The 24,813-nt window shown below is 35.6% G+C and overlaps 1 protein-coding gene across 2 annotated transcripts in view; it reads left to right on the top strand.

Moving 5' to 3' along the window:
- The window catches only part of DPYD (dihydropyrimidine dehydrogenase), an 878,551-nt gene that overhangs the window by 600,397 nt on the left and 253,341 nt on the right, over nucleotides 1–24,813 (top strand). For both annotated transcript variants that reach the window (XM_086717643.1, XM_025935274.2), the window contains one exon: nucleotides 3,209–3,292. In XM_086717643.1, the coding sequence (XP_086573769.1) occupies nucleotides 3,209–3,292 (84 nt within the window). The remainder of the gene's footprint in view (nucleotides 1–3,208; nucleotides 3,293–24,813) is intronic.

Genomic DNA, 24,813 nt, shown 5'->3' with positions numbered 1-24,813 from the left:
TTCTTGGGCTCTGATAAGCCACACTGGGCTCTCCTGGATCCTTCTAAATCCTCTAGGTTAGCTACCTTGCTCTGTCCCACCCAATGACTTTAAAACTACATCAATCAGGAGGGAAGGGAGGGGTAAGAAAGGGAGAAGAGGAAGAAGTTTATATCTGATTTTGTTGTATATACTGTGCAAAGGTTTATGTTTTTGCTACTCTGGTTTCTCTGAGAGTTTTTATAAAGTGATTCAGAGAATTTTAGAAACTACGCTGCTCCCACTATTCTGATAATTACTTACAATAATTTTTTTTTCTTTTCTTCCCCCTCCCCACGAAGTGTAGACAGTTACTTTAAATCCTTTTACAAGTCAAGACTGGAGAAGGGCAAGTTGGAGATTCTAATTGGATGCCTGGATGATGGATGGATGGATAGATGAATATATGGATGGATAGACAAAGAAACAGATAGATAGACAGCAATTGCTTACCCTTGCATAATATTTACTATAGTCCAGGCACTGTTTTAAGTCATTCACTTTTATTAAATTTATATATATCTTTCAAAAGCAACCTATGAGTTACTTCCATTGCTTTCCATTTTTTTGGAGATGAGGAAACTGAAGCAAAAGATAGTTAAATAATATGCCCAAGACTATAGATATAGTATATAGTAAAAGTGGGATTCGAACCCACAAAATCTGCCTCCAGAGTTTAGGCTATTAACATATACATTCTACTTCATGTAAATAAATGGGTGATAAGCAGATAATGTATGAAATTAGAAACAGCAAATTTTCTATGTCGTGGCCTTCACTAGGTTACTTTATTGTGTAATCATTTAGGTTAGGTAGCATAAACTCTGGGCTAAATGAGTAAACCGAAATGCTTGTAACTAACAGGAGTCAGAATGCAAGCCCAGTTTCAGTTAATTTAACATTTCATGCTAATTCAGCAATTAAGGCTTTTTGAATGCACATAGTTGCTTGGAAATGGAATTAACTGCCTTTTAAGGGGGTGTACATCCTGTGACAAGAATATTCAAGCAGAGGCCAAATGAATGTTCCCTGTCTCTTGGTTACCTTGAGAAGGATTATCTCAGTTTTGAGATAATCAAAGGCCTTTTCAGATGTGTTTGGTGGGTCAGTGTTTGTATTTGTGTATAATACTGGGGAAATCTTTATTAATTAGTCACTGAAAAGCCTTTAAATTGGATAGGTGGTTTTACAAGATTTTAATTTTACTTCAAGTTTAGAAGCTTTAAGGATGTTAAATGTTACATCTTCTTAACCCACTGTATCAACTCCAGCCTTGGAATTAATGATTTCTGATAAGTTATGATAGTGAGTAAAAACATAGGCTCTGGACTCAAACACTTGGTTTTACAAGATTAGAGATATTAAGCAAGTCACTTGAACTCTTTGTAACCTCTGCTTTATCATTTGTAAAATGGGGCTAATGATATATCTCATGACAAAGAGCCTAGTAAAGTATCTGGCATATTGTAAGTAAGTACTCAATGAATATTAGTTATTATCGTCTAATTGTAACCTTAGCTTTCACTTACAATTTAGGAAATACATATAATGTAAATATATACAAATACCACCTAAAGTTTATCTAATCCAAAATGTTGTGGAACTGATTTGCTATTAATTGCTGCATTTCAACTAAATAAAGAAGTCTAAAGGAACTATTTGAAATAACTAAGACTAAGAAAAATGCAATACTGTATATAATTGCAATGCACAATCTTTTAATTAAGCTGGTAATTCCCACATGGCATGATTTTGAGATAGGTCCTATTATCTACAGTTAATACTTGAGTAGATGGAGACAAAGATCAACTGACTTCCTAAAGTATCCCCGATTCCTTAGCAAACCTAGGATTAGAACTCAGAATTTAGGCTGTGCTTTGTTCATGCTCATCACCAAAAAAAAAAAAAACAGCATGATTCATGGTAATTTTCAGATAATATGAAGCATTTTAAAACTGAATTAGGGAATCAGAAACCATAATGAAACAGTATTAGAAAACAAGCTGAATGATCAAATGAACTTTCACAAATGTGTAAAAGAAAGAGCAGATTCACTCATGAACAAAGATGGTTAAGAAGGTTGACCAAGAAATAGCTAGCTAGAATACTTCAGTTTGTTGAGGTCCTACTTACAATTTACAAAGCAGAAAAAAATAGGCTAAAGTCTTGAACAATTAGGAAGAAAAGTGAGCCCTTGAAGAAACAGCTAGGTCTGTTGATACACTTAGAAAGTAGTGAACTGTATTTTTAAAGCCTTTGCATGATGTAATAGACATGCTATAATGTTATGGAAACTGACTCAAGCTTCTAGTTGACCTAGTTGTGGTGTTGGAGAAATTCTAGAAGTTAGGTAAAATAATATGTAAACTTGAATAGTTTATCCCCCATCCCTCAAATTACCATATTAAACTATTTAAAAAAGTGTTTTGCTTGTTCTTAGAATTTTTTACAGAAGACTTCTCAAGAATTCTACGATTCTTCAAGTAGTCTAAGAACACTAGGAGTGAACTATTGTGTTCATTTTCACAGGACCCATTTTGTATACTCATGAATTAATGAGTTAAATTGGAATCCTATTTAATTATTAAAGACAAAACTATCTGCACTTCATGTTTCTTAGCATGGACTTATTTTCAATACAATACAATTGATTTTCAGTTAAAAACATTTAAATTTTTACTTGTATGCATTCCCAGTAGCCTACTGTATTTTTCTTTGCACTGCTACTTCCTGGACCAAGTATCCAGAATTAGTAAGATTTGTTTCTATAAAAGTAAAAGCTGTGTAGGGAAGAATAAATGTGACGTCAAACAGACCTGAGTTAAAATCTCTGCTGTGTCACTTAATACATGAGGCTTGTCATTAACTCCCCTGTGTTTCAGTTTCCTTGTCTGTGAATTTGGTGTCCTGCTAATCCAAGGATTATGAGAATTAAAGACACCGAATATAAAGCACATAGAACAGTGAGTGTCCTCTTATAAGCACTTAAAAAATATTTGCTGTTGCTATTATTGCTGTTGTTACAGAAATTCTAATTTGAGAGTCAGAATATACCTCACAAGATAGCTATAATGCAGAAAACAGAAGAGTTTAAATTTGACAAATGTGACCTATGTTATGAATGGTGAAAACACATCGGGACGCAAATAAAGCTTTGCCTTTTCTTTCATTTTCCTTCCCCGTTGTAAAGGCTTCTGGAGCAGATGCCCTGGAGTTAAATTTATCATGTCCACATGGCATGGGAGAAAGAGGAATGGGCCTGGCCTGCGGGCAGGTAAGGACCTCAACAGCTGCCTTCACGTATTTCTGTGTGACAGAATAGCCCCCTGTATAGGTAGTAACTGTACCTTAGGCAAGAAGATGTGTGGATCAGATGACTGATTTGAGACTTCCAGGTCTGCATTGTTTAAATATTTAGTGCTTAAAAAGTGGAAAATGAGGGAAACTGAAATTACAGCGACTGTTTAGTTTTATTGAGGAAAATATCACATTATGTGCTTGACAGGAAGCAATATCATAACAAATAGTTTTTAAAAGCACTGAAGCAGAATTAGCTGATTTCAGATGCAGTGTTCTTTATTCATTCCTGATGCTGATCCAGTTTCCCTGGAGCAATATACTGTACAAAATGCATTGTTCGTAGTGATTTTGTAGTAAATGGGGCACAGCACAAATTGCATTTTACATTTTTTAGCATATGATCATTATTCCCTAACTGTGTTTTGGGAGTTGCAAAAGGACTTTGATGCTATTTTTATTTTGGGATACAATAAATGGAAACTTCATGCTAAAATACTTTCAAAAACCTAATGAATAAAATGTGGAAATATATGTTAATATGTAGAAAATACCACATTTTTATGTAACTAGATACAGTGTTGTATGTTAAGGAGCAAGGTAAAAGCTTAATGCTAAAAAGGTGAGTGTTTTGCATCTAATTTGGCCTTTAAGCCCAGAGGGAAATGGTGTGAATTAAATAATATGCAATGTTGTCATTTATGACAAATTTTCTAGTCCCGGAAAGTTTACTTTTGTCTTTACATCTGGCACAGGGCCTTGTACATAGTAGGTGCTCAATTCTTTTTTTTTTTTTTTTCAAATCCTTGGATTATTTGAATTAAACTTAGAGGCCAGAGGCCCTTAATTTGGAAGGGCAAAAATTTCTGCCTATTCAAATGAACCTAGGTTGCTATTTTCATATTAGCATTCAGGAAGGATTTTAAAGTACCTTGTAAATATTTAATTAACATTCGGAATAGATTTGTGACTTAGGAAGAAACCATTCTCTTGCAGCAGCAGGAGAGGAGGGTCTAGTCAAATGTTTTGCAAGTATATCGTGTGTTCCATTCACAATAGGTTACCCAGAAGATCAGTCAGTGTGGCTACAGAATTAGTAGAGGAAAAATATCATTATATTAAATCATGACTTCTGTGAGGCAATGATTGGGTGACAGTTAGCATGTCAAGATGTGTAACTTGGTTGAAATGAGGGAGGCTTTTAAAAAGGACACCTGGAACAGGGCCTGAGGTAGTGAAGGTTCTTTATCCATCCCTTCCACAGTTTCTGAATTTTTTTAGTTACATGGAGAAGAATAGCTATGGAAAATTTAAATCTGTTGACTAATGTTTTAAAGGAGGGTATGTTTTAATATATATTTCTTGCTACCGAAACGGCAATTATTTTGAAAATGTTGCCCAACCTTGTGCTTAATTTTTAGAGTGGGCTTTTACTCTATGAACACATCTGAACTTACCCAGCCGTTAAGTGTCTTAGGTGTATCCTCTCCAGGGAGTTATTTAGATTCATAAATTTTTGCACAGCCTTTGACTGAATGAGGATGCCAAGCGTTAAAATTTTGCAGAGTTAATATTAAGATTTCTAAAACTCTTGGAAAACATGTTCCAAAAACCATGACACCTTAGGCTGAAGGAAACTTGGGAACATTGCCATTTCACTTGTTAATTATAATCTCTAAAACGAAGCCAGTTCTTCCTATTAGCCACATTTAGAAATTTTCTTTTGAATTATATTCTTTTTGTATCATATCATTAAAAAATACAACTAATTTAATTATTTCTGATCCAATATATTTTAAATGGTTGCTTTGCCTCAGGACACATGAAAGTTCGATATTTTAAATGGAGGGAAGGAAGAATATTAGTGCATTAAAAAAACTTTACTGTTACTCTTTAGGGTGGGCACAAGCATGTCTAGAGCTTATTCATGTTTTCCTTTATTTCCTTTTCTTTTTCTTTCTCTAACTCGTGTTCCTATTGCCTCTTCCTTTCTCTTTGAGATTCCTGGTCTTGAACACTTGTAAGTTGGTGGGATGGGAAATTTGTACTCAGTGCTGGGGAACTGAGAAGCTGTTCTAATTTCTCTTCCCCATAGTAGCGTGATCCTGCATTCCGTTCCATCTTTTGGAAGCTCTGTGTGTGCAAAGCACAGAGCTGTGTGCATTGCTAGAGTCTGATAAGTGTTTGCTTCATGAATGAAACAAGCTGGCATTAGTTCCATGCCTAGAATATTTATCTATTGGAAAGACTCTATTGCACTTTTTCCACTTCTGGTGTTTCCAGAAATCATAATTTTAGCCCCTTAAGAAGAGACAGAGTATCAGTATAGTACATTTTCCTTTCTAAATATATTTTTCTTCCATTGTCTCATATATTTTCTCACAAATATGCAATAAGTGAAAAATACTGCCTTTGTATCTAAGTGATTTTATATTAACTATGTATGTATATATTTAAACATATACCTATATTTTAAACTCTTTATAAATGTTCCTATAAGTGACTAAATATTGTGAAATTTTTGAACAGAGAAGGCTATAACCTCTACTCCACAACATACAAAAATCATATTTATTAATGGAATTTGTAGAAATAAAAAAAATCTCAAACTGACCTTGGGAATTTGAATTGTATATTCCCTACAAAGTGAAACTTCATATGAAATCCTAAACACTTAACACTTGCTGTGTGTTTAAAGGCAGTCTCATTCTTTATTCTTTCTGTCAACAACCTCTATTACCTTGATCAAGCCACTCACTCCTCTGAAACATCAGCTCCCATCTCTAAACTATGGGGTTTGAACCAGATGATCTCCAACTGCCTTCCAGCTTTACTATTCTGTGAACAGTAACATTGTAGGTAGCAGGTGAATATGTTATTTTTAAACTACCCATAAAAGCATTGATAAAACAAAAAACAATAAAGAAATAAATGAACGCATATTATAGTGTTCTTTTTAAAACCACTTTAACATTTTCCCTGGCCTGCATAAAAGTCACTGTGTTACATATGCGATTCTTAATTATATTTACATTGATCGGTGCTGCTCAGATTTTGGTATATTTTCCTGTATTTGATGAATGAATATCTAAGTAGCCTTTGTTTTAAAAAGCTCTGGCTTAATAATACTTTGTAATTTGTACTTGTGGCTAAAATAGAACCCTTGGTCTTTGTACCCTGTATGTCAGCCTGTGATCTTCTATCACATTTTCCATTTTAGTAAATGGAACCCCCCAAGAACGTTGATGCTCAAGCAAAAGTGAAAACATGCTCCAGCTTTGGTTGTATGTACTCCAAAGAGTCAGAGTTATATTACAAACATGAAAAAATATTTTCAGCTTTCTTCTTCTCCTCACCATAACCCTCTGAATAGGTTGAGTTTGTATTCCATTGTACAGCAATAACAACAAGAGTAAAATAAACACAAAAACAAAACAACAACAAAAACCTGAAGCCTCCAGGCTTCCCAGGTCACAAATCTGGTCAGTGGTTGCCAAGGCCTGAGCTTTGATTAGCATATAAGCCTGAAATAGGCAAGTCGCCAAGAGCAATTCCTAGTAAATTGGTATTCCAGTGTCAGCATTAAATATTATTAATATTAACTGAAAGCTCAATGCAGGACTAAGTTACCTCTAAAGTCTTTATAGTTCTAAATTCCCATTTCTCTAAATATATGAAAACAGAAGCAAACCTGAATCTACTATTTAAATGTTGCATCTCCCAGGAGTAAGGGAGCCTCCCTGATGTCTTAACATTCAGATTTAAAGCTGTCTATGTGCAGTCTGGGTAAACTAATTTCCTGTGCCAGCATATTACTTTATAAATATAATGGTACTCTAATAAATTCTATAAAATGTAGATAAAATAGCATCTCTTTGAGGTCTTCACCTTTTCCTAAATACAAAGTGTTCTTATGGCATTGGGTGAATACCCCTCTTTTGTCCTTGAATAATTATATTGAGTATTTTTAATTCCATCCTACAGAACCTTCTAATGTAAATTCAGACAAGAGCTGAGGAAATGTGAATAGCTTTCTGTTGTTGTTTATTTTGTTTCTGTAATCGTTACCAACATTTGAAAAATAGGTGGATTTGAGAGAAACATTCTGTTACTTCTCTTGAAGTAAGATATGGCCACAGATGGCCTGCATGGCCACGCAGCAACGAGGATTGCTCTCCTTTACTGCTCTCTTTTAACACTGTATGTGGTTCATGTAAATAGCAGCAAACATTTCACCAAGGATAGGTGTTCGTTCCCAAACATGGGTTTGATCAGTATGTGCTTCTCCAGTTCAGCCTTCAAATATCAAAGCCAACCCTCCCCAAGATGTTTGCTTATCTTCTGTGTTCCTGACATTGAGCAGTCTCTAAGCTGCCTTCTTTAGCCAGCGGTGCCTTTAATTCTTAGGCCCTCCATCAGCTATCAAAAGAAGAAACAGTTGATGGGGGTTGTGGACAGAAGGCGTGGGATAAGATGCCTTGCCTTCCTACCTTCCTATTTCATCTTCCACAAGGCAAAAAGGAAGAGCAAAAGGCAGCATGCTTCACAGGACTTCTCAGTACTAGTTGTATGGTCCTCTTGAAATGATTTTCTCCTGCCATCAGAAAATGCTAATTTATAAAGCTTTTTCTTGGGTTATTTTTCACATGAGCCATTTACTTCTTTGCCTTCTTTGTGTCAATGATGTGACATAGTAAAGCACAGACTTCTAGAACTGAGAGGAACCCTAAAGATTTTCCAGTATGACCCCATTATTTATAGGAAAATATTGGGGCCTGGGAAGATACATAATTTGCCTTTTCCTGAGGTAACCAAACTAGCAGGGCCCAGGGCCTTTGGCGCCCTTGTCACTGACCCACATCTGGTGTTCTGTCCAGTATTTCATATGGGTCCTTTGGGTGTATCCAAATCTCTAGTTAAACTGAATAAGCCCTTATAGTGCCCTGGGAACTCCTGACTCCGTACCTTTCTGCATACTATTATTTTCTCTGCCTGGAATTCATATCTTTTCAACTGAAATTATCTAAATAGAAATCACCTGTCTAATTCTATTTTAAGTGACATCTAATCTATTAACTGAGTATGTCTTCTCAGTCAACTAAGGTTTCCAAGAGAAAGAAAAAAGAATATATTATATGTGAACAGGTTTAAAGGTGGAAACTAGACGCATACTCTCATTTGAATCTGTGGTAACCTAGAGATTGAATCCCCGTTAATGAATTTGAATTTCTTTACCCAATAATTCTAAGAGGTTACAAAGATGGTATTTCCCTGGCCCTTATAGGATTCCCATTTTTCAGTCGGTTGAATGTCTTCCTTGGAGGTGTGATTGCTAAATAGTGCACACCTATTTCAATAATGACTCCTTTGGACAGAAAAGTCCAAAATGATAGTATAATTAGAGGGAAGACCACTGTAGCTTCACAGTTAAAGTAATGTTCTTAATAAAGATGATAAAGATGGCAACGCCATTGTTATTACCTGCTACGTCTTGTTATCTCACAGCTCCCTCCATTTATTTACACACATCTTCTGCATAGAATTTCTAAACACTGAAATGTTTAATTCAAACAGTCTTAACATTAATTTTATCGTCAGGAAATAGATATGCAGTCCTGCTTTCATGCTGATTTAGTTAAGTAAGAGCAAACAGATTTAAAAGTGGCAAATCTTAAAATGTTTACTGATGTTAAATAATTATTGACTTAAATTAAGATCACCCAAACAATACTTTGATATTTCCCTCATGATCTGTTCTATGTCCAATTTAATTTACACAAACTCTGTATGCCCATTAAAAAAAGAGAGAGAAGGGCTTTGTTTCTGTTACAATATGCCAACATTTTTCATAAAACATTAACCACAGATTATTACTCTTACCCTTGCCAGAGAGCAGACGTCTGTCACCAGGAATAGAATCCAAAACTAAGTGTGAGGACCACATTGCCCCAGATGTGCTAGCATTTCCATTGGGAAATAAAACCTTCCTCCAGCAGCTGGGTTAACAGACCCTTTATCTCATCATATGTAGTACAGGGTCCAGGGAGCAATGACCACATCCTGCCTGGATCAGGTCCCTATCAGGTGTTTGCGGAGGAACAATATAAAGATACTGGTTTTAAAGCCAACATAACTGGGCCGCCTGGGTGGCGCAGTCGGTTAAGCGTCCGACTTCAGCCAGGTCACGATCTCGCGGTCCGTGAGTTCGAGCCCCGCGTCAGGCTCTGGGCTGATGGCTCAGAGTCTGGAGCCTGTTTCCGATTCTGTGTCTCCCTCTCTCTCTGCCCCTCCTCCGTTCATGCTCTGTCTCTCTCTGTCCCAAAAATAAATAAACGTTGAAAAAAAAATTTTAAAAAATAATAAAAAATAAAGCCAACACAACTGACAAGTCGTAGTACTACCTCTATTCCCAGAGGCATGAAATTCAGGAACTCAGGAGTATGAGACATCCCAAAAGGAATGATATGGGAAGAATATGGGAGTCTTACCAGTGGTAAAATACAAGTGAATCAACAGTGATGTCCCTGACCTCTTCTTGGGGATCTAAGGTGAGGATAACTGCTGAGTTAGAATTACTTTTTGATACTGGTCTGGTATGGGCCCATCAGATGTCCTCTGTTTCAGGTTTTGATTCCTCTCACTCGGTTTTGATTCCTCTCACTCCTTCTAACTCTAGCCCCTATAAAATACATGTGTGAGAAAGTGCCACATTGTCCTGAATGTGATGTTTAATCTTGCCCTAATTAGCACAGACAAATGTAAATTCGGGCTAAAGAGTTGGAACTAGAGGTCTGTGAGTTGAATGGATAAATATGGGATAGTCTAGGATGGCTTCAGTGGATTGAGTCCCTGAAACATCACATTCACAGGTTTGAAGATCATTACATCGCGAATTGACATCATTCCATGGAGAGCTATGAGAAATGGATGCATGATATAAGCTTCTGCAGAAGTGACTGAAGTCTAATATTACCCATATACATTTGACTTATCTTGTTCTGTTTTCTTTTCCTTGTGACATTGTAATTTTAGAAGTGCTTTAAAATAAATAATCAACTTGTTTATGAGAAAAAGTATCTCTGATCAAAAAGAAATATTTGCTTTATACTATATTATGTTGCCCAGCTTTTTATTTGAGTTTAATTCTCAACAAATTGCATAGACATGGGTGCTTGGATAAGTACAAAACTACAGGAGATCTGTAAGAGGCATTTCTATAACTGCCAATATTTTGCCTTAAGCTGATTCTCTTTGAGTTTTTCAGTTTTAATATTAATGTTGGTTAATGATATAAAAATGATTGCTTTCTCTTAAAAATTATAAATTTTTAGCAGAAAACAGTACCATTTAAACCTAACTGAAATACCAGTTGTAGGTCAGTGGGTATCATTGTTTATGTCTATGACAACAATCATGCGGCAGTTAAAAAAATTATATGTAGTACAGATAGGTAGACCACTGTTGAATGGTTGCAAGCAAGGCATCTAAATATATATTAGTATGGTCTTTATTGTACTCATCATTTGTTATATTCCCAAAATAAAGCAGCAATAGCATTTCACAATGTTTTTTTTTTTTCTAATCACCCTCAAATGATCACATTACAAGTAAGTTTGAGAAGGATAGCAGAGTTTTCTATATGCCTGCTGACTTACAGCATAAAGATAAACTGAAAATGTCTTTGACCCAAAGCGAGAGACATGGGAGTGGGCTGGGGAGAGGCTATGATCTTAATCAGTGGTATCATGGTAGCATAATGCCACGCCAGAATAACAGGCATAAGCAGTACAGAGTAGAAACAAAATTAGAAAGCAAAATTACTGGCAATGAGATGAAAGATCCAGTCACAGATCCAACTAGCCTAGAATATTTGGAAGAACTGTCAAGCAAGACTGAGTCATTTATTAAAAGCCACAAAAGACTCAGGAGTAAAAGACACTACATATTAGGCTAAAAAAGCAAGATTGGACCAAAACCTGTTAAGCACTCAGGAGCTAAGAGAGTCAGAGGCAGCGGAGTTTACAATAAGGCAAGAGAGAGGATAATGAGTAAGACAAATCAAAAGAAGGCATAAGAGCCACCATTGTCAAGAAGACCTTAAAATTAAGGCAACTTGCACCTCAGAGATAAAGTTTTTATACACTTCCATCTGGGGTAGAAGCAGCCTTTTAGAGTGCAATCAATTTATGGCTTCCAGCTGGGAGCAGGTGAGCACTGTCAGGAAGGAAGCATGCGGATTTGCCTGACTACTGAAGGAAATATTGCTAACCCCACCCCAAAAAAAAGTAAGTCAAGGAAAATAGATTTATTATAATCATGGCATTTTTATAGTCCAGGAGTATTGATTCAAGATCAAAGACTCTATGGCTTTTGTTAACTATCACTTAGCAGCCTCATTCCCAGAGAACTATTACGACCCACCCCCCCCCCGTCGCCACCCCCGCCAGATACACATGAGGTGATGCTTACTGAGAACAACAGATTTTCTACAAATAGGAAGTCTGTCTTGATGTTGATTACATTGCAGAAATCTTAATGACAGCCATGTTTTGTAACTTTGTTTTCTTTCACCAAAAAAATCACTTTATTAAGTAGCAGTATGATTAATAAATATATACACTATAAAAAAGTATTGTCTAAGGAGATATCAATTTAAATCATGAATATCAATTATAGACACTTTGAGATGTTTTGAATATCTTTCTTTCCTCATGGTATTTACTATTTATGTTTTCTATTTTGAGTGCTTTCTTTCTCTATCTGTTGTTACTGGGTTTATTCAGCTTTAATAGTTTTCATAGATCAAGTTGCAAAATCATTTATTACTTTAATGCATGTTAATGATGCATCAGAAAATAACATACAGGTTTTTTTCTTATTTGTGAAACTTTTAGCCCTCTATCAAATGGATGGAGATCTCTATTGCCAGCTTTCTTTTATCAACATTTTTCTTTTCTTGACTACACCAAAATTCATATGGCAGCACAATAGGCATGTCATTCTTGTTTTTCCTCTAATCATGTTTTGCCTAATATGGGAGAACTTGGTACATGAAGGAATAATCAGATCCCTTCACTTCTAGTGTCCTTTCTCTATTCTTCTATCCCATGTTCACTCTTCGTTCTCCTACCTTTTATCACCTCAGTCTCAAACTTTTAGAAAACAGCCTTTCCATTTAGGAAAAATAGATTATAGAGATCCTATAGTATTTATTGCACTCCCAAAACCATCTCTACTTTTATTCATTCAACAAATATTTAGGATATCCATCATGTACCAAGAATTGTGTGAAATGCTGATAATATAATAATGAGCAAAACCTGACAGGTTCTCTTTTCTCATGGAGCTTTCCATTATGTAGAGTAGACATATATTGGACAAATAACCCCACAAACAATAAAGTATAAATGGCATAGTAACCATGAAGTAGTGGTCTATGATACTTGAAGGGTCAGGGAAGGATTATATAAGGAAGTGATGTTAGATCTGATAACTGAAATCTTTAGAGCATTTTTAACTAAGTGAAATGATTGGGGTGGGTTAGAGCATTCCAGGCAGTGGACACAGCATGCACATAAACCTTGTGGTTGAAACAAGGCAAGTTGAAGGGCAAGAAAGAAGAATGGGGTGCTTAAAGCAGACACATGTGGCACAAGATGATACTGGAAAGGAAAAAATACAGGTTAGACTATTTAAAAGCCCATAAGTTGCATGTTGTAGAGCCTTTTGATCTTATCCAAACAGCAGCAGAAAGTTATTAAAAGGTCTGTCGTGTGTGTAGTGTGTGCATATGCATACACATGTGTGTGCATGGGCCTGTGCATCTTCTTGGTGGGTGGGATGGTAACAATTGTGGGATGATATGATTGTATTTTCATTTGGAGAAAAGAGAACTAGAGGAACATGAGATTGGACCTAAGAAGGCTGTCTGAAATAGCCTCGCAGTTGTTATTGTAAAAAATAGTGGTGATTTACGGCTTAGATTAGGGAAGCGATTATAGAGATGGAGAAATGGATATACCAGAGATAAGGAGTATGTCCAGCAGCATTTGAGGATGGGTTGGATATGTGTTTGGAGGAAAAAAAAAAGTGACAGGATAGTTATTAGATTTCTGTTGTGTGCTGATGGAGGAATTCTGGTATTATAAATTAAGACAGATGTATTAGCTGATGTAACTGATGGTATAACGTTGAAGTTGACTTCATGAGTATCTGGATCCAGGAAAGCAGATGATGTCTTCAGCATTTTTACTCTCTCTTACTTTGTCTTCTTTGCTCCATGGTGTGGTGGATGACTCATTCTTACCCATGACAGATAAGCATTTTAAATCCATCTAATGACCTAGCATCAGATAAATCTATGGTTCCTAATCCCAGCTCCCAGGGGACCTCCACCTTTCAAACCCTAGGCCATTTACTGATATCTGTGATTCTGGTATTTTCAGTATACTCTCTCCAGTCCCCACAACTAAGCTCTTTGCAAAAATTTTCTTTTAAATGGAACCATCCTAGGGGCACCTGGGTGTCCAGCTTTGGATCAGGTCATGATCTCCCAGCTCATGAGTTTGAGCCCTGCATCAGGCTCTGTGCTGACAGCTGAGAGCCTGGAGCCTGCTTCAGATTCTGTAACTCCCTCTCTTTCTGCATCTCCCCCACTCTCTCTCTCCCTCTCTCTCTCTCAAAAATAAACATTAAAAAATTTTTTAAAAAATAAATGGAACCATCTTTATTTTAAGCAATTAAAAGATTATCCATGAAACATTTTGAATATTAAACATATTTTGATATTTACTCTCTCATAGAGATGATGGATTTAGGATAAATAAAGTGAAATATGATTTTCCCAATATATATAGTAAATACAGATTTATATTTTTGAGATCACTGCAATGCAAGTATAGTTACTATGATATAGATATATCCCAAGAGAAGAAATTAATAAAAGAGAAGGAGAGAATAAAGTGATTATGGAGAATAAAAATTGAGTTTATTCAATGAGTGTGCCTTGTATTCTAGGTATTGTGCTAGGTATTTCTACACATGGGTTCACACTTACTCCTCAGTCAACTTTGAGGAGGAAGATGGAACACATTATAGACAAAGGGACTGAGGCTACAGTGACTTGCTCCATATTAAATACCCAGGGATTAATGTTATTCTGGTACATGGTAGTTTCCATAAATAATTTTTGGACAGAAGGTTTGAATGAATGAATAATTGAATTGAGTCTTCATACAAAATAGTGTGTGTGTGTGTGTGTGTGTGTGTGTGTGTGTGTGTGCCATTCATTGGCAATGAGATCTTGAGCAGAGTGCTTTATGAATAGGACTCAGTATAGCCATTCTTGATTTTTTGTAAGTTAAGAACTTATATCTCAAATTATTTTACTTCTTTCTAAAACCAGTCTCAGTGTATTGTTCTGGTTTGTTATCTTTCCACCTCAACCATGTTATGTTTCATGTGTCTGATTTCTCCAATTTGTGTCTTGAATCCATTCTGTTTTTTTCCACAGGTACATACTATTAACATATACATATTATTCACTATTCCCTGTGCCCTGGACAAGAGTCCATCTCCTTTTCAAATATTCTGTCTTTGGAACCCAATAATATTTTGTTGTCGTTGTTGTTGTTGTTGTTAAGAGTGAGTGTTTTTGTGGGGATCCTGGGTAGCTCAGTCAGTTAAGTGTCTGACTCTTGATTTCAGCTCAGCTCATGATTTCATGGTTTGTGAGTTTGAGCCTTGCATCCGACTCCACGTTGCCAGTGCTGGGCCTGCTTGGGATTCTCTCTCTTCCTCTCTCTCTGCCCCTCTCCTTTTCAAATGCTCTCTCTCTCTCTCTCAAGAATAAATTTAAAAAAATAAGAATGAGCAGTTTTACTTGTTACTGTAGGAGTTTGGAGGATGCAAGACATCAGAATGGCTGAATCTCTGTTCCTTTTGCAAACTTGCTATTCTATGTAAACAAGGCCACTATCCAGGAATGAAGGGAGAGACAGAAAATAATCTGCCTCAGCCTGGACTCCAGGAAATTAAGGACATTATTTTCACCTGTTTCCATGCCCACCACCTAATGGCAACCAGTTCTGGATTACAAATGCTCCCTGAATGTCACTTCTTCCATTATTTGAGAGCAGTTATGATACCTGATATAAGTCTAATTCATGAAATCCTCACTGCAACTCTATGATGCAGTGACTATTATTATTCCCATTTTACAGCTGTGAGAACCTAGAAAGTGTAAGAAGCGTGGCAGGGTCACGTGGCAAGTAAACGACAGCCTCAGGATTCAAATCCTGATGTCTGGTTCCACAGCCTATGCTCCTAGCCTCAGGCACTGCTGCCTCTCAAACAAGAAAACCCTGACTTACTAAGCATAGAAATTACTGCTATTTATCTTAACGATGCATCTCTCTTTGAAAATAGTGCTATTTGTGGATGTAATGAAAGTTCCTCTGCATAAATGCTCTGGAAAAGGCCAGTTGCCTCAAAATAATTGGCAAAAAAAGATTTGAACGATCTTTATTTTTATGTGTTATCAATGTTTTTTTCCATATCCAAATTCGATAGAGAAACCTAACAGGTTGTTTTTGGTTTTTTGTAATCTCCAGACATGATTAAAACGTTGTGTAGTTTTACAATAATGAATGTTAATTGTCAAGGCCTGTTTCCATTTTAAAAATTCATTTTTTGTTGTTGTTGTTGTTGCTTAAATTTGACATCACCCCTCCCATAAAGGAGGCAATGTGTGGTTAAGAAACAACTTGTGCTAGCTGGTGATTATTCGGCAGAAGCTGAAGAGGGGTGAAGAACCCCCACAGAAGTACCCACGAGGGAATTCACCCCTTTTTCAGCTGGTGGAGAGCACTAAATATGCAGAGCGCCATCCAGCCCCAGAAGTGGTGCCGCCCTCGCCTGCCATTCCACAGCCATGCCCCTCTACAAAGGGTAGATCATTAAGCCATCCAGCGGTGGGGAGTATTTTCATATAGCTGTTGCCCTTTATAGCAGCCTGGCAGTGAGTGACCATAATAAATTATGCACTGCTCTGTGAGACTGTGACACAATGCACTGGCGGAACAGCAGGGGTGTTAGAAAATCCATTATTTGAAATTTTTGTTTCTTTTTCTTACTAGATTCCATGCTGTTCTTTTCCTGTCATCTTGTTCCTTTTTTTCCTATCTATTGTTTTGAGGGTTTTGTGTCTGACAGTTCTTTTCTGCTGCTGGTTTTGTCCTTTTTGTTACCTTGTTTCTGCCTTCCTGGGCTCTCCCCCTACCTCCCTTCCTTGGTCTTGTGTGTTGTGAGCCTCGTTCTCCTTTTCTGTCATGCAGTCATTTGCTTTACTTTTCTTTCTCTTTCTGCCTTATTGTCTCATATAATGCAGAAAAACAAATTCTCTTTTTGTCGGCATTCTTTTACATGGTGTTATGTGGTTGTCATTTTCCCTTCAGGATAGATGCACTTTACTGTATGTACTATTCATTTTGGCTCCAAGAATCCAAAACACATGTCCAGAGGAGTGCCAAGGCTGATGGCAATAAAAAACAATCAAAGCAACCAGTAGAATAGTTCTTTGGGAACAGTGCAGACCTATTTCTTCCCTGTGGATCAATTCACATAGAATCTGTAAGTTTTTGTTCCTAATTTTAGATTATTCAATACCTTTCTCTTTTCTCCAAGACTAGGTCTATTCCAAAGTCGCAATTGTTTTAACGCTTTTCCTCTCAAATCTATCTGCTATTAACATAATTGTTTTTCCATTGATGAATACAGCCTGAAAAGATGGTTCTGGTAGTTGGAACATCCACTGATTCAGTTAATCCACCAGTTATTAACTGAGCAACTATAATGTGTCAGGAATTGTGCAGGTGCTCTAAACATTGGTCACCGGGAGTTTTGTTTTTTGTTTGTTGTTGTTGCTGTTTTTGCATTCTTTACCTGTTCATGTCCCTTATCCCTAACTTCTTTCTTCTTTCTGTGGCCACACCACATATTATTTGTCATTCTGCCTTCTCCACTCTCTCTACCTTGACTCCTTTGGACCTAGCATTCCCGTTTTTACTCAGATTTATTTACAAAGAACTTGTGATTTTTCTGCCTAAATTCACTGCATTGGATTAGAAAGCTCAAATCTTGTTGGCAGTGAACACCTGAGAATGTGCCAGATTCTTCAAACCCACTTTTGTGTTGCAATTACAAACAAAACAAACAAAAAAAACTCCCCCCCCAAAAAAACCAAAAAACAAAAACCCACAGAAATGGTAACCTGACCTCTGGTGTGGCTATGGATTTCTATAATATTTGCAGTAGCTGAATTTAATTATATCAATATGTATACTTATTAAATAGCAATGAATTAAGTAAACATCTACAATTAAACTCTTCCTTTTACAGTATTTAGTTCCTTGTTTCTTTTAAATGTTTTTTTATCTCTATTTGCTTTTATTTGCTTATTTTCTCATTTTATAAACTTCCTGTCTTCTAATCCATTTCTCCTGAATCACCTTCGATTTTTAGTTTCTACCTCTGTTTCCTTTCTCTACTTTTTAGATTTATTTTATTCCAGGGTTATTGCAATTTTAATTTTTGTTGTAGTTGTTATTTTAGACACTGCTATGATAGCTCAAGAAAGTTAGCTTACTGTTTTCTACAGAAAATATTAAATGATTTCTTCTATCTGTACTGGTTTCCTTTATATTTTTAATCTCTCCACCCTTCTCATGTTTCCAAATTTCCAGCTAAGTGTTTTCTTCATTCTGTAATTTCTCTCTCTTTTCTTGGCACATTGAATTGCACCCCTTAATTTTTTCCTACATCAGTTTTTTTTTAAAGAAACACTAGACCCTTGAATATCATTTTGCAAATGCATGTGGATGACTTCTCTTTTTATTTTTACTAATTGGCCTTTCAGAACAAACTCCCAAACGTGCACTATAGCTCATTTTATGCACTTACAACAAGTCAGTTGTCCTGTCAGCTTCCAGAAGCAGTGAAATGCTCATGTTAGAGTCTTATGTGTTTCACATTTCCAATTTTTAATTATTTCCTTCTGTGTTGGAAGAAAATAGAGGGAAGGATAGATATAAAGAGCTATGAAATAGTTGTAAAAGTGAAAGGGAGGTAATGCACTAAAAGTAAGTAAGTAAATTTGATATTTAGAACACTTACATCCATAAAGGGTGCTATAGGGAAAATATTCTTGGTGACAGGATAGAAGATAAGAACATCAGGAACCTCTCACAGATTTGTTCCTGTCGGTCAAGGTTTTTATAGCTGATTCCACCAAACAACACTGGCTTTGGCATAAATATATCTGGTTCACCCTACAGAATTTCACCCATGTCATGACTAAATGGCTCTGCCTTGACAAGGCACTGTTCCTATTTTTCATGTCTTTGACATGGTGCCCTAATTTTTAAAAGTTAGCAATACTAGTCTGTTTTGAATCTGCTATTGCATTTTTATCAGCCAGATTCCACATATGACATAAATACTTGAGTAAGTGATAATATTTTAAACTCAGTATATGAAACAACATGGAAAAATTATGTTCATATTTCTTTATTCTGATTTTGTGACTTCTAGCATCACGAATAACTGAAGCTCAGTTCTTCCTGTGCCTTGAATAGAGCCAATTTTAAAGCAAAACTGTCACTCTTTAAAAATAAGCTTTATCAGTTAATTTATTCCACAGACCCTCTACCCCAAATTTTTAGTTAACCTTGGATTTGTCAGATGGGATAGTTGCCTACAAAAGTAGCCCAGTCTTGGGCTAACTATGACTACATATAAAATGACTAAATGACTAAATATAAAAATGTTATGGGCAACCCACATTCTAGTATAAATTGTCAGCATAAGAAAGAAAATAGATCCATTTGGAGGACTAGATTATTCAAAAAATTCGGGCGTATACAGTGTTAATCTTCAAATTAGGGAGCTTTTAAGTATGGCATTTCGCACTAAGTCTAATGGCTCGAGTATTTAATTCTTTCCAATACCACCGCCAGTATTATAATAGAGTTTAATTTTAGTTAAAAAGGTTTCACTGTCCTCATGACTTTCTTTTTCTTTGGTCACCCACCCCTCCTCATTCTTACCTCTCTCTCTCCCAGCCCTCAATATGGGTGGTTCTCAGGTCTGAGACTACTTTTATCTCACTGAATTTTCATTTTTCTTCTCGTATTTAACTTTATCTTTCTATTTCTTTAATTATATATATTTTTCTCTTTTTTGTTTACTTGGCATTTTTCTTGTTTGAATCTGCCTTATGGTTTCTGATTCTCTTAGAATCATCACTAGTTTTTTAATAAGAATTTGTAGGATTGGCTTACATTGCTAACAATTAATAACTCTCATTTTTTGAGAGTTTATTCTATGCCAGGAAATGTGTTAACATTTTAGGTAGATCATATTATTTAATTCTCAACCAACCCTCTGAGCCACTACTAACATTATCCCTGTTTTTGAGATAAAGAAACCAAAGCATAGAAAGATTAAGCAATTTGTTCAAAATCCCGCAGGCAGGAAATGGCCAAGCCAGGACGCAAGGTCAGAGTTTCTGACTGCAGGCTTGCACCCTTTTACTTCATAGCTCCTCTTGTAAAAGGATGCCGAGCTGTATTAATTTGCTTTGGATCTGTCTGTAAGAATGGGCGATTTCCCTACCTTATCTTTCTTCATCATGGATTCTGATGAGAGCTGAGTTACAACTATAATGGGGGTATTGGATCTTAGAGTGTTATTTTGGTCCATATTCTCCTTGCCCTACACACCTTCTTGGCTGCCTTCTGCCCACCGCCATGTGAGATAAGTTTACACATGAAAGTAACTCTTGTTTACCTCTATTACTAGAGGAAACCCTTTCTAAGGGCAAAGTCCGTGTCGTCTTCTTTTTCACATCCTTCACATTGCCTTGTATGTGAATAGTTTTCAGATAAAGGACCACAATTATAAACCCTGGCAAATGAGCATTCTCAGGCACTTCTGCTGTGCAGTGCTCGTGTTTTCCTCATACTACAGGATAAAAAAAAGGCAAAGGCAAGGCATCACTCTTCTTTGATGTAGGTCAAATAGAGACATCCCAGAGCCCTTCCCAAGTGGTCTGTTGTGAAGAACTTCATTCAGTTTTATACATTTTTATTTTCCTCATTTCAGTGAATGCAGAGTGCAGAAGAAGAAGCAGGGCAACTTGGCTAAGCAGTTAACTGTTTATTTTGTAGAATCCAACAATCACATATACTTGAAAAGGTTTTGTAGAATTTTTAATAAATACTCCGAAAGAGCTTATGTTTTTATTTTGAATTACAATTCAACAACATTTAATCCCTTGTTATTGCTTTGTCAGACTTTTAATTGAATTATTCAAAACATGAAACAAAAGGAAAGAATTGTAGATAGCACAGTAATATTAGCAGAATTACCAGAGTGCTGAGAATTATTAAAGAGGACATTATGTTTGTTAATCGGGCATTTAATTTTGCTTCTGTTTGTTGATGGAAAACATCCTCTTGGAAAGGATTTTTTCAAAAACCTTAATTGTGACAATGCCTTCTTAATGTTCATAAATATACTGTACAGCAAAGCTGTTTGAAACCTAATTAGTCAAAAAGATTCCTAATTTCCATTTTAACTCTAGGATGGCTGACCAGCATTCCAGTCAGATTGGTCATTAGTGCACGGGAAAAAGCAGGCCTTTCAATACTGGCTTAAAAAGTGAAAAGTGCTCAGAAGAAAGATTTTAAACTATTATGAACTATCACCAAAAAAAGGAATACTCTCTCAACTCATATTATGAGGCAGGCATAACCTTAGTATTGAAACCCTACGTTAGAAAGGAAATTGCAGGCTACTCTCATAAACATTGATACAAGACACCAAACAAAAATATTAATATGTTGAGTCCAGCAATGCATAAAAAAGGTGAACTATGTGGTCTTACTTCAATAAAGCAAGGTTGGTTTAAACAACCCCCCCCCCCAGATCAGTTAATGTAAATCATTACAGAAACAGGTAGATCTATGTCTTAATCCAGAGGAATAAGTGAAACACAAGTTTCACATGTAATCAATGTGTGTTGTGTGTGTATATATAGATATATGTATATACATATGCATATATATACATACAGCAAAGCAAAAAGTTGAAGTTTTATTCAATGACAGTATATAACTATATAGAGATATACCTATATGAACATAGGGTAAAGAATGAAAAGGATACACATTATTGCTCCTAGTGGATAGAAACTCTAAGATTGGGAAGGGGGAAATTTTATTTACTTTATACAATTGTCTAAATAGGAACAATTGTTAACTATTATGTTTTAAAATATAACTACTTCAATAAGTCAGGATATTTTTATATTTGAGCGCACAGGATGTGACTCTGTAGTTAAAACAATTTCACTACCATTATTGTTACTAAGCTAGGAATTGCTATTATGTGCCATTAACTCAGGCTGAAATATTGGTCTGTCTACTCAAAGAATAAACCAAGTGAATTTGAAATTGTACCCTCCATTTCCAAAATTCCTTAAAATAGTTATTAACAAGAACAGGTTAACTTTGGGGAACAGTCTCTTTGTTTTTTAGAAATAATGACTAAAAATAAATTGTCCTAAACTCATTTTACTTGATCTAGGATTCCTTTCCATGAAATTGTCCAAAAAATGGCTAATTTCCATCTAATTAGAAGTGTAATTTGGCAATGCTCTAATTAAAATTATTAGAGTAATTTTTAAAATAAGATGCTTCTTAAAAAACATTAACAGTGGTGGCCACAGCACACGAAGTGTTATTTACCATTTACCAAAAGAATAAATAGGTAGTAAATCATGATATAAACATAACCAAGTTGAAATTGTAAAGACTTGTAGAGTTTTTAAATTTGCCATTGAGTTTGTGAAGATTTATAATATCTTACCAGCTATTATCTACCTATTTATTATAGTAAAGGGATTTTGTTCTTTCATACCTGCCCATGAGAGAAAGCCATTTGTAGCTTCAGCACTCATATATTAAAGAAGTTGTATGCTTTCTTTTAAAATTTTTCATGGAAGACATAAACCTAATCAAACCTTTCTCCCCTCTAGCTGGTAACCTCTGCATGAACTAAAGGGTTGAAATATTGTTTAATCATGCTACATACCACTTTTTACAGTTATGAGAAACATTATTTTGCTGCAGTAGAAGCAACAAAACAAAATGTTTTTACTCTGTGCAAGGAGAAATATATTTTTAAATTATTTATTATTTTAAATGGCATGATTTCTTATGAAACTACATTTTCCTCTTCTGTATTTCAAATATTACTTCTGGGAGAAAAGCACATTTTTAAAACAATGATAATATACATGTAATCTGAGGAACACAGACCCTCTTACTGACTTGTGACTCACAGAGAAACAATGTGCTAATTTCAGTTGGCAATCTTTACTTGATTCCTTCAGTCCAAACTCAACTATTATTAACCTTTGTTTGTGACAATTGAAGAGAATAATGGTTGAATTTAGGGCCTTTAATGTCACATTGAAATCAATAGCTGTAAATGGTAGTTGCCACAGTTCTAACTGATCTGTCACATTCAAACAAAGGAAGGCCTTTCTCAGTTCATAGAAGATAGCTGAGACAATTAAACACACAAACACACACAGGAATCTTAGAAGACCTTTATAACATAGAGGAAATGTACCAAATCTCAGTATTTGTATAAGGTTGGTTTTTTTTCCTTTGCGTGTTTGTTTTAATAATGTTTTTAAAAATACTGTACCTGAAACTGTAAGTCAAATATAGGACAGTTAGTAGACTTCATCCAGACCTCAAAACCTGGCCTCTGTCATAAAAATAAATTGAATTGTCTCTCTTAGTGTGGTGGTGATAGTGAGTGGTAGGGGGGTACTGATAATAAGCGCCTTCATGAGCAGAAATTGCAAAGGCCACCAAATAAAAACAGCTCAAAACACTGAGTGCCAGAGTTCTGCATGCTTCTGACAACTCTCTTATCCAGTCTTCAACTCCCAACTCAAATCCATCTTTGAGACTTCTGTACATTCATCAGTGTTACACGTTCTGTGCTCGGGTTTGACTTTGTCTTTATACCTTTCTTATTTTTCTGGACATTTGGTGGATGCAAATTAAAAGAGATTTCCATTCATGTTCCCATATATGACTTTGAACCTGAAACTGGTTATAATCATCTGTACATTGATCAATTACATTAAGAACATAAGTCCACTTCTGCTTAGTGTTGTTATGTTGAATGAAATAATAATAATGTTTCAGTGCTTTATCAGAAAGAAAAAGCTTTGGTAATTTTTTTTCCCTATATAATAACAGGCCTCCAAGTTTTATTAAGGCATAATATGAAAAATTCTTATTCACTGAAATGCCATTCCAGCCATCCTTTGAAAAATTAAATTAGTTGTTCTTGGAAGTAGAAACTAGAAAGATTCAATACTACAAGAATATAGGAGATTAAAAAGAGGAAAGTAGACAAGATCATGTTTTTAACTTGCCTTAAGCAAAAGTACTATTTTTTTCCTCTGCTTATAATTTTATAGACAATATTTTAGACTTAACATTCACCAAAATTATTAGTTTAAGGACTCCATGCATGACTTAAAAAAAAATTCTACTTCTCAGCAATAAATTCATTTATTCAAGAGGAACATAATCAGTGTCTAATGGGCCTTTTTTCTACTTTATTTCCTCCCACAAGACAATGAGATTCCAAACTCTGTCAAATCAACTACCTGGGAAAAAATCAGCCAGTAAACTGGCTCCATAGGAAAACAAACCCCTGATTTGTAGCATTTGCTGGTTTCTATGGTATAAATGCTCCACCACAAGCAATTTTAAGGTACAACCTGATGTCATTGAATGTAGAGCCTGCCTCAGCCCACCGCTGGAATAGTTAGGCTTCACCTGTGGAAACTTACTTCTGCAGCCACTCTTAACATTGCTAGAACACTGAGGATAGAAAATGGCATCAGTCTTCATGAAGGAGAGAAACGTAAACTAATAAAATGGCTGACCCAAACACCAGCTGTTCATATTAGATCATCACACTCATCTGCTTTGAGATAAAGGGAATAAGAACCAGTAACTTTGTAGGTAAAACTAAAACATTTTTAAGGTAAATTTTACTTTTTTAAACGCTAAGCCAGATGTTCATTAAAGATGTTCATCTTTAATGGTGTGGTCTATGTTCAGTGAAAGAAGTTAGAAATTCAAAAATTCTCTGGGTTCCTAAGTATATCCTGTACTCAACAGATCTTTTTTTCTTAAATTATGCACTTCTGGAAAAAAAAAAGAAGGGTTAACGAGAACAATCTAATTTGTAAAGGCTTGCACATAGCTATGTGAATCTCAGGTTATCAGCATTAATTTTAAATCTTTGTAATTCAACATGAGATAATTGAAGGTGTTTATATAAATTCAATATACATGTCTGCATAAATATGTAGAGGCAAAGAGTGAAACAGGATGTTGAGTT

This window comes from Puma concolor, chromosome C1 (genome assembly GCF_028749965.1).
Source record: "Puma concolor isolate L17-30 chromosome C1, mPumCon1.1.hap2, whole genome shotgun sequence".
Classification (NCBI taxonomy): domain Eukaryota; kingdom Metazoa; phylum Chordata; class Mammalia; order Carnivora; family Felidae; genus Puma; species Puma concolor.
The sequence above is the reverse complement of the archived record's forward strand: the minus strand, read 5'-3'. Positions and strand labels throughout refer to the sequence as shown.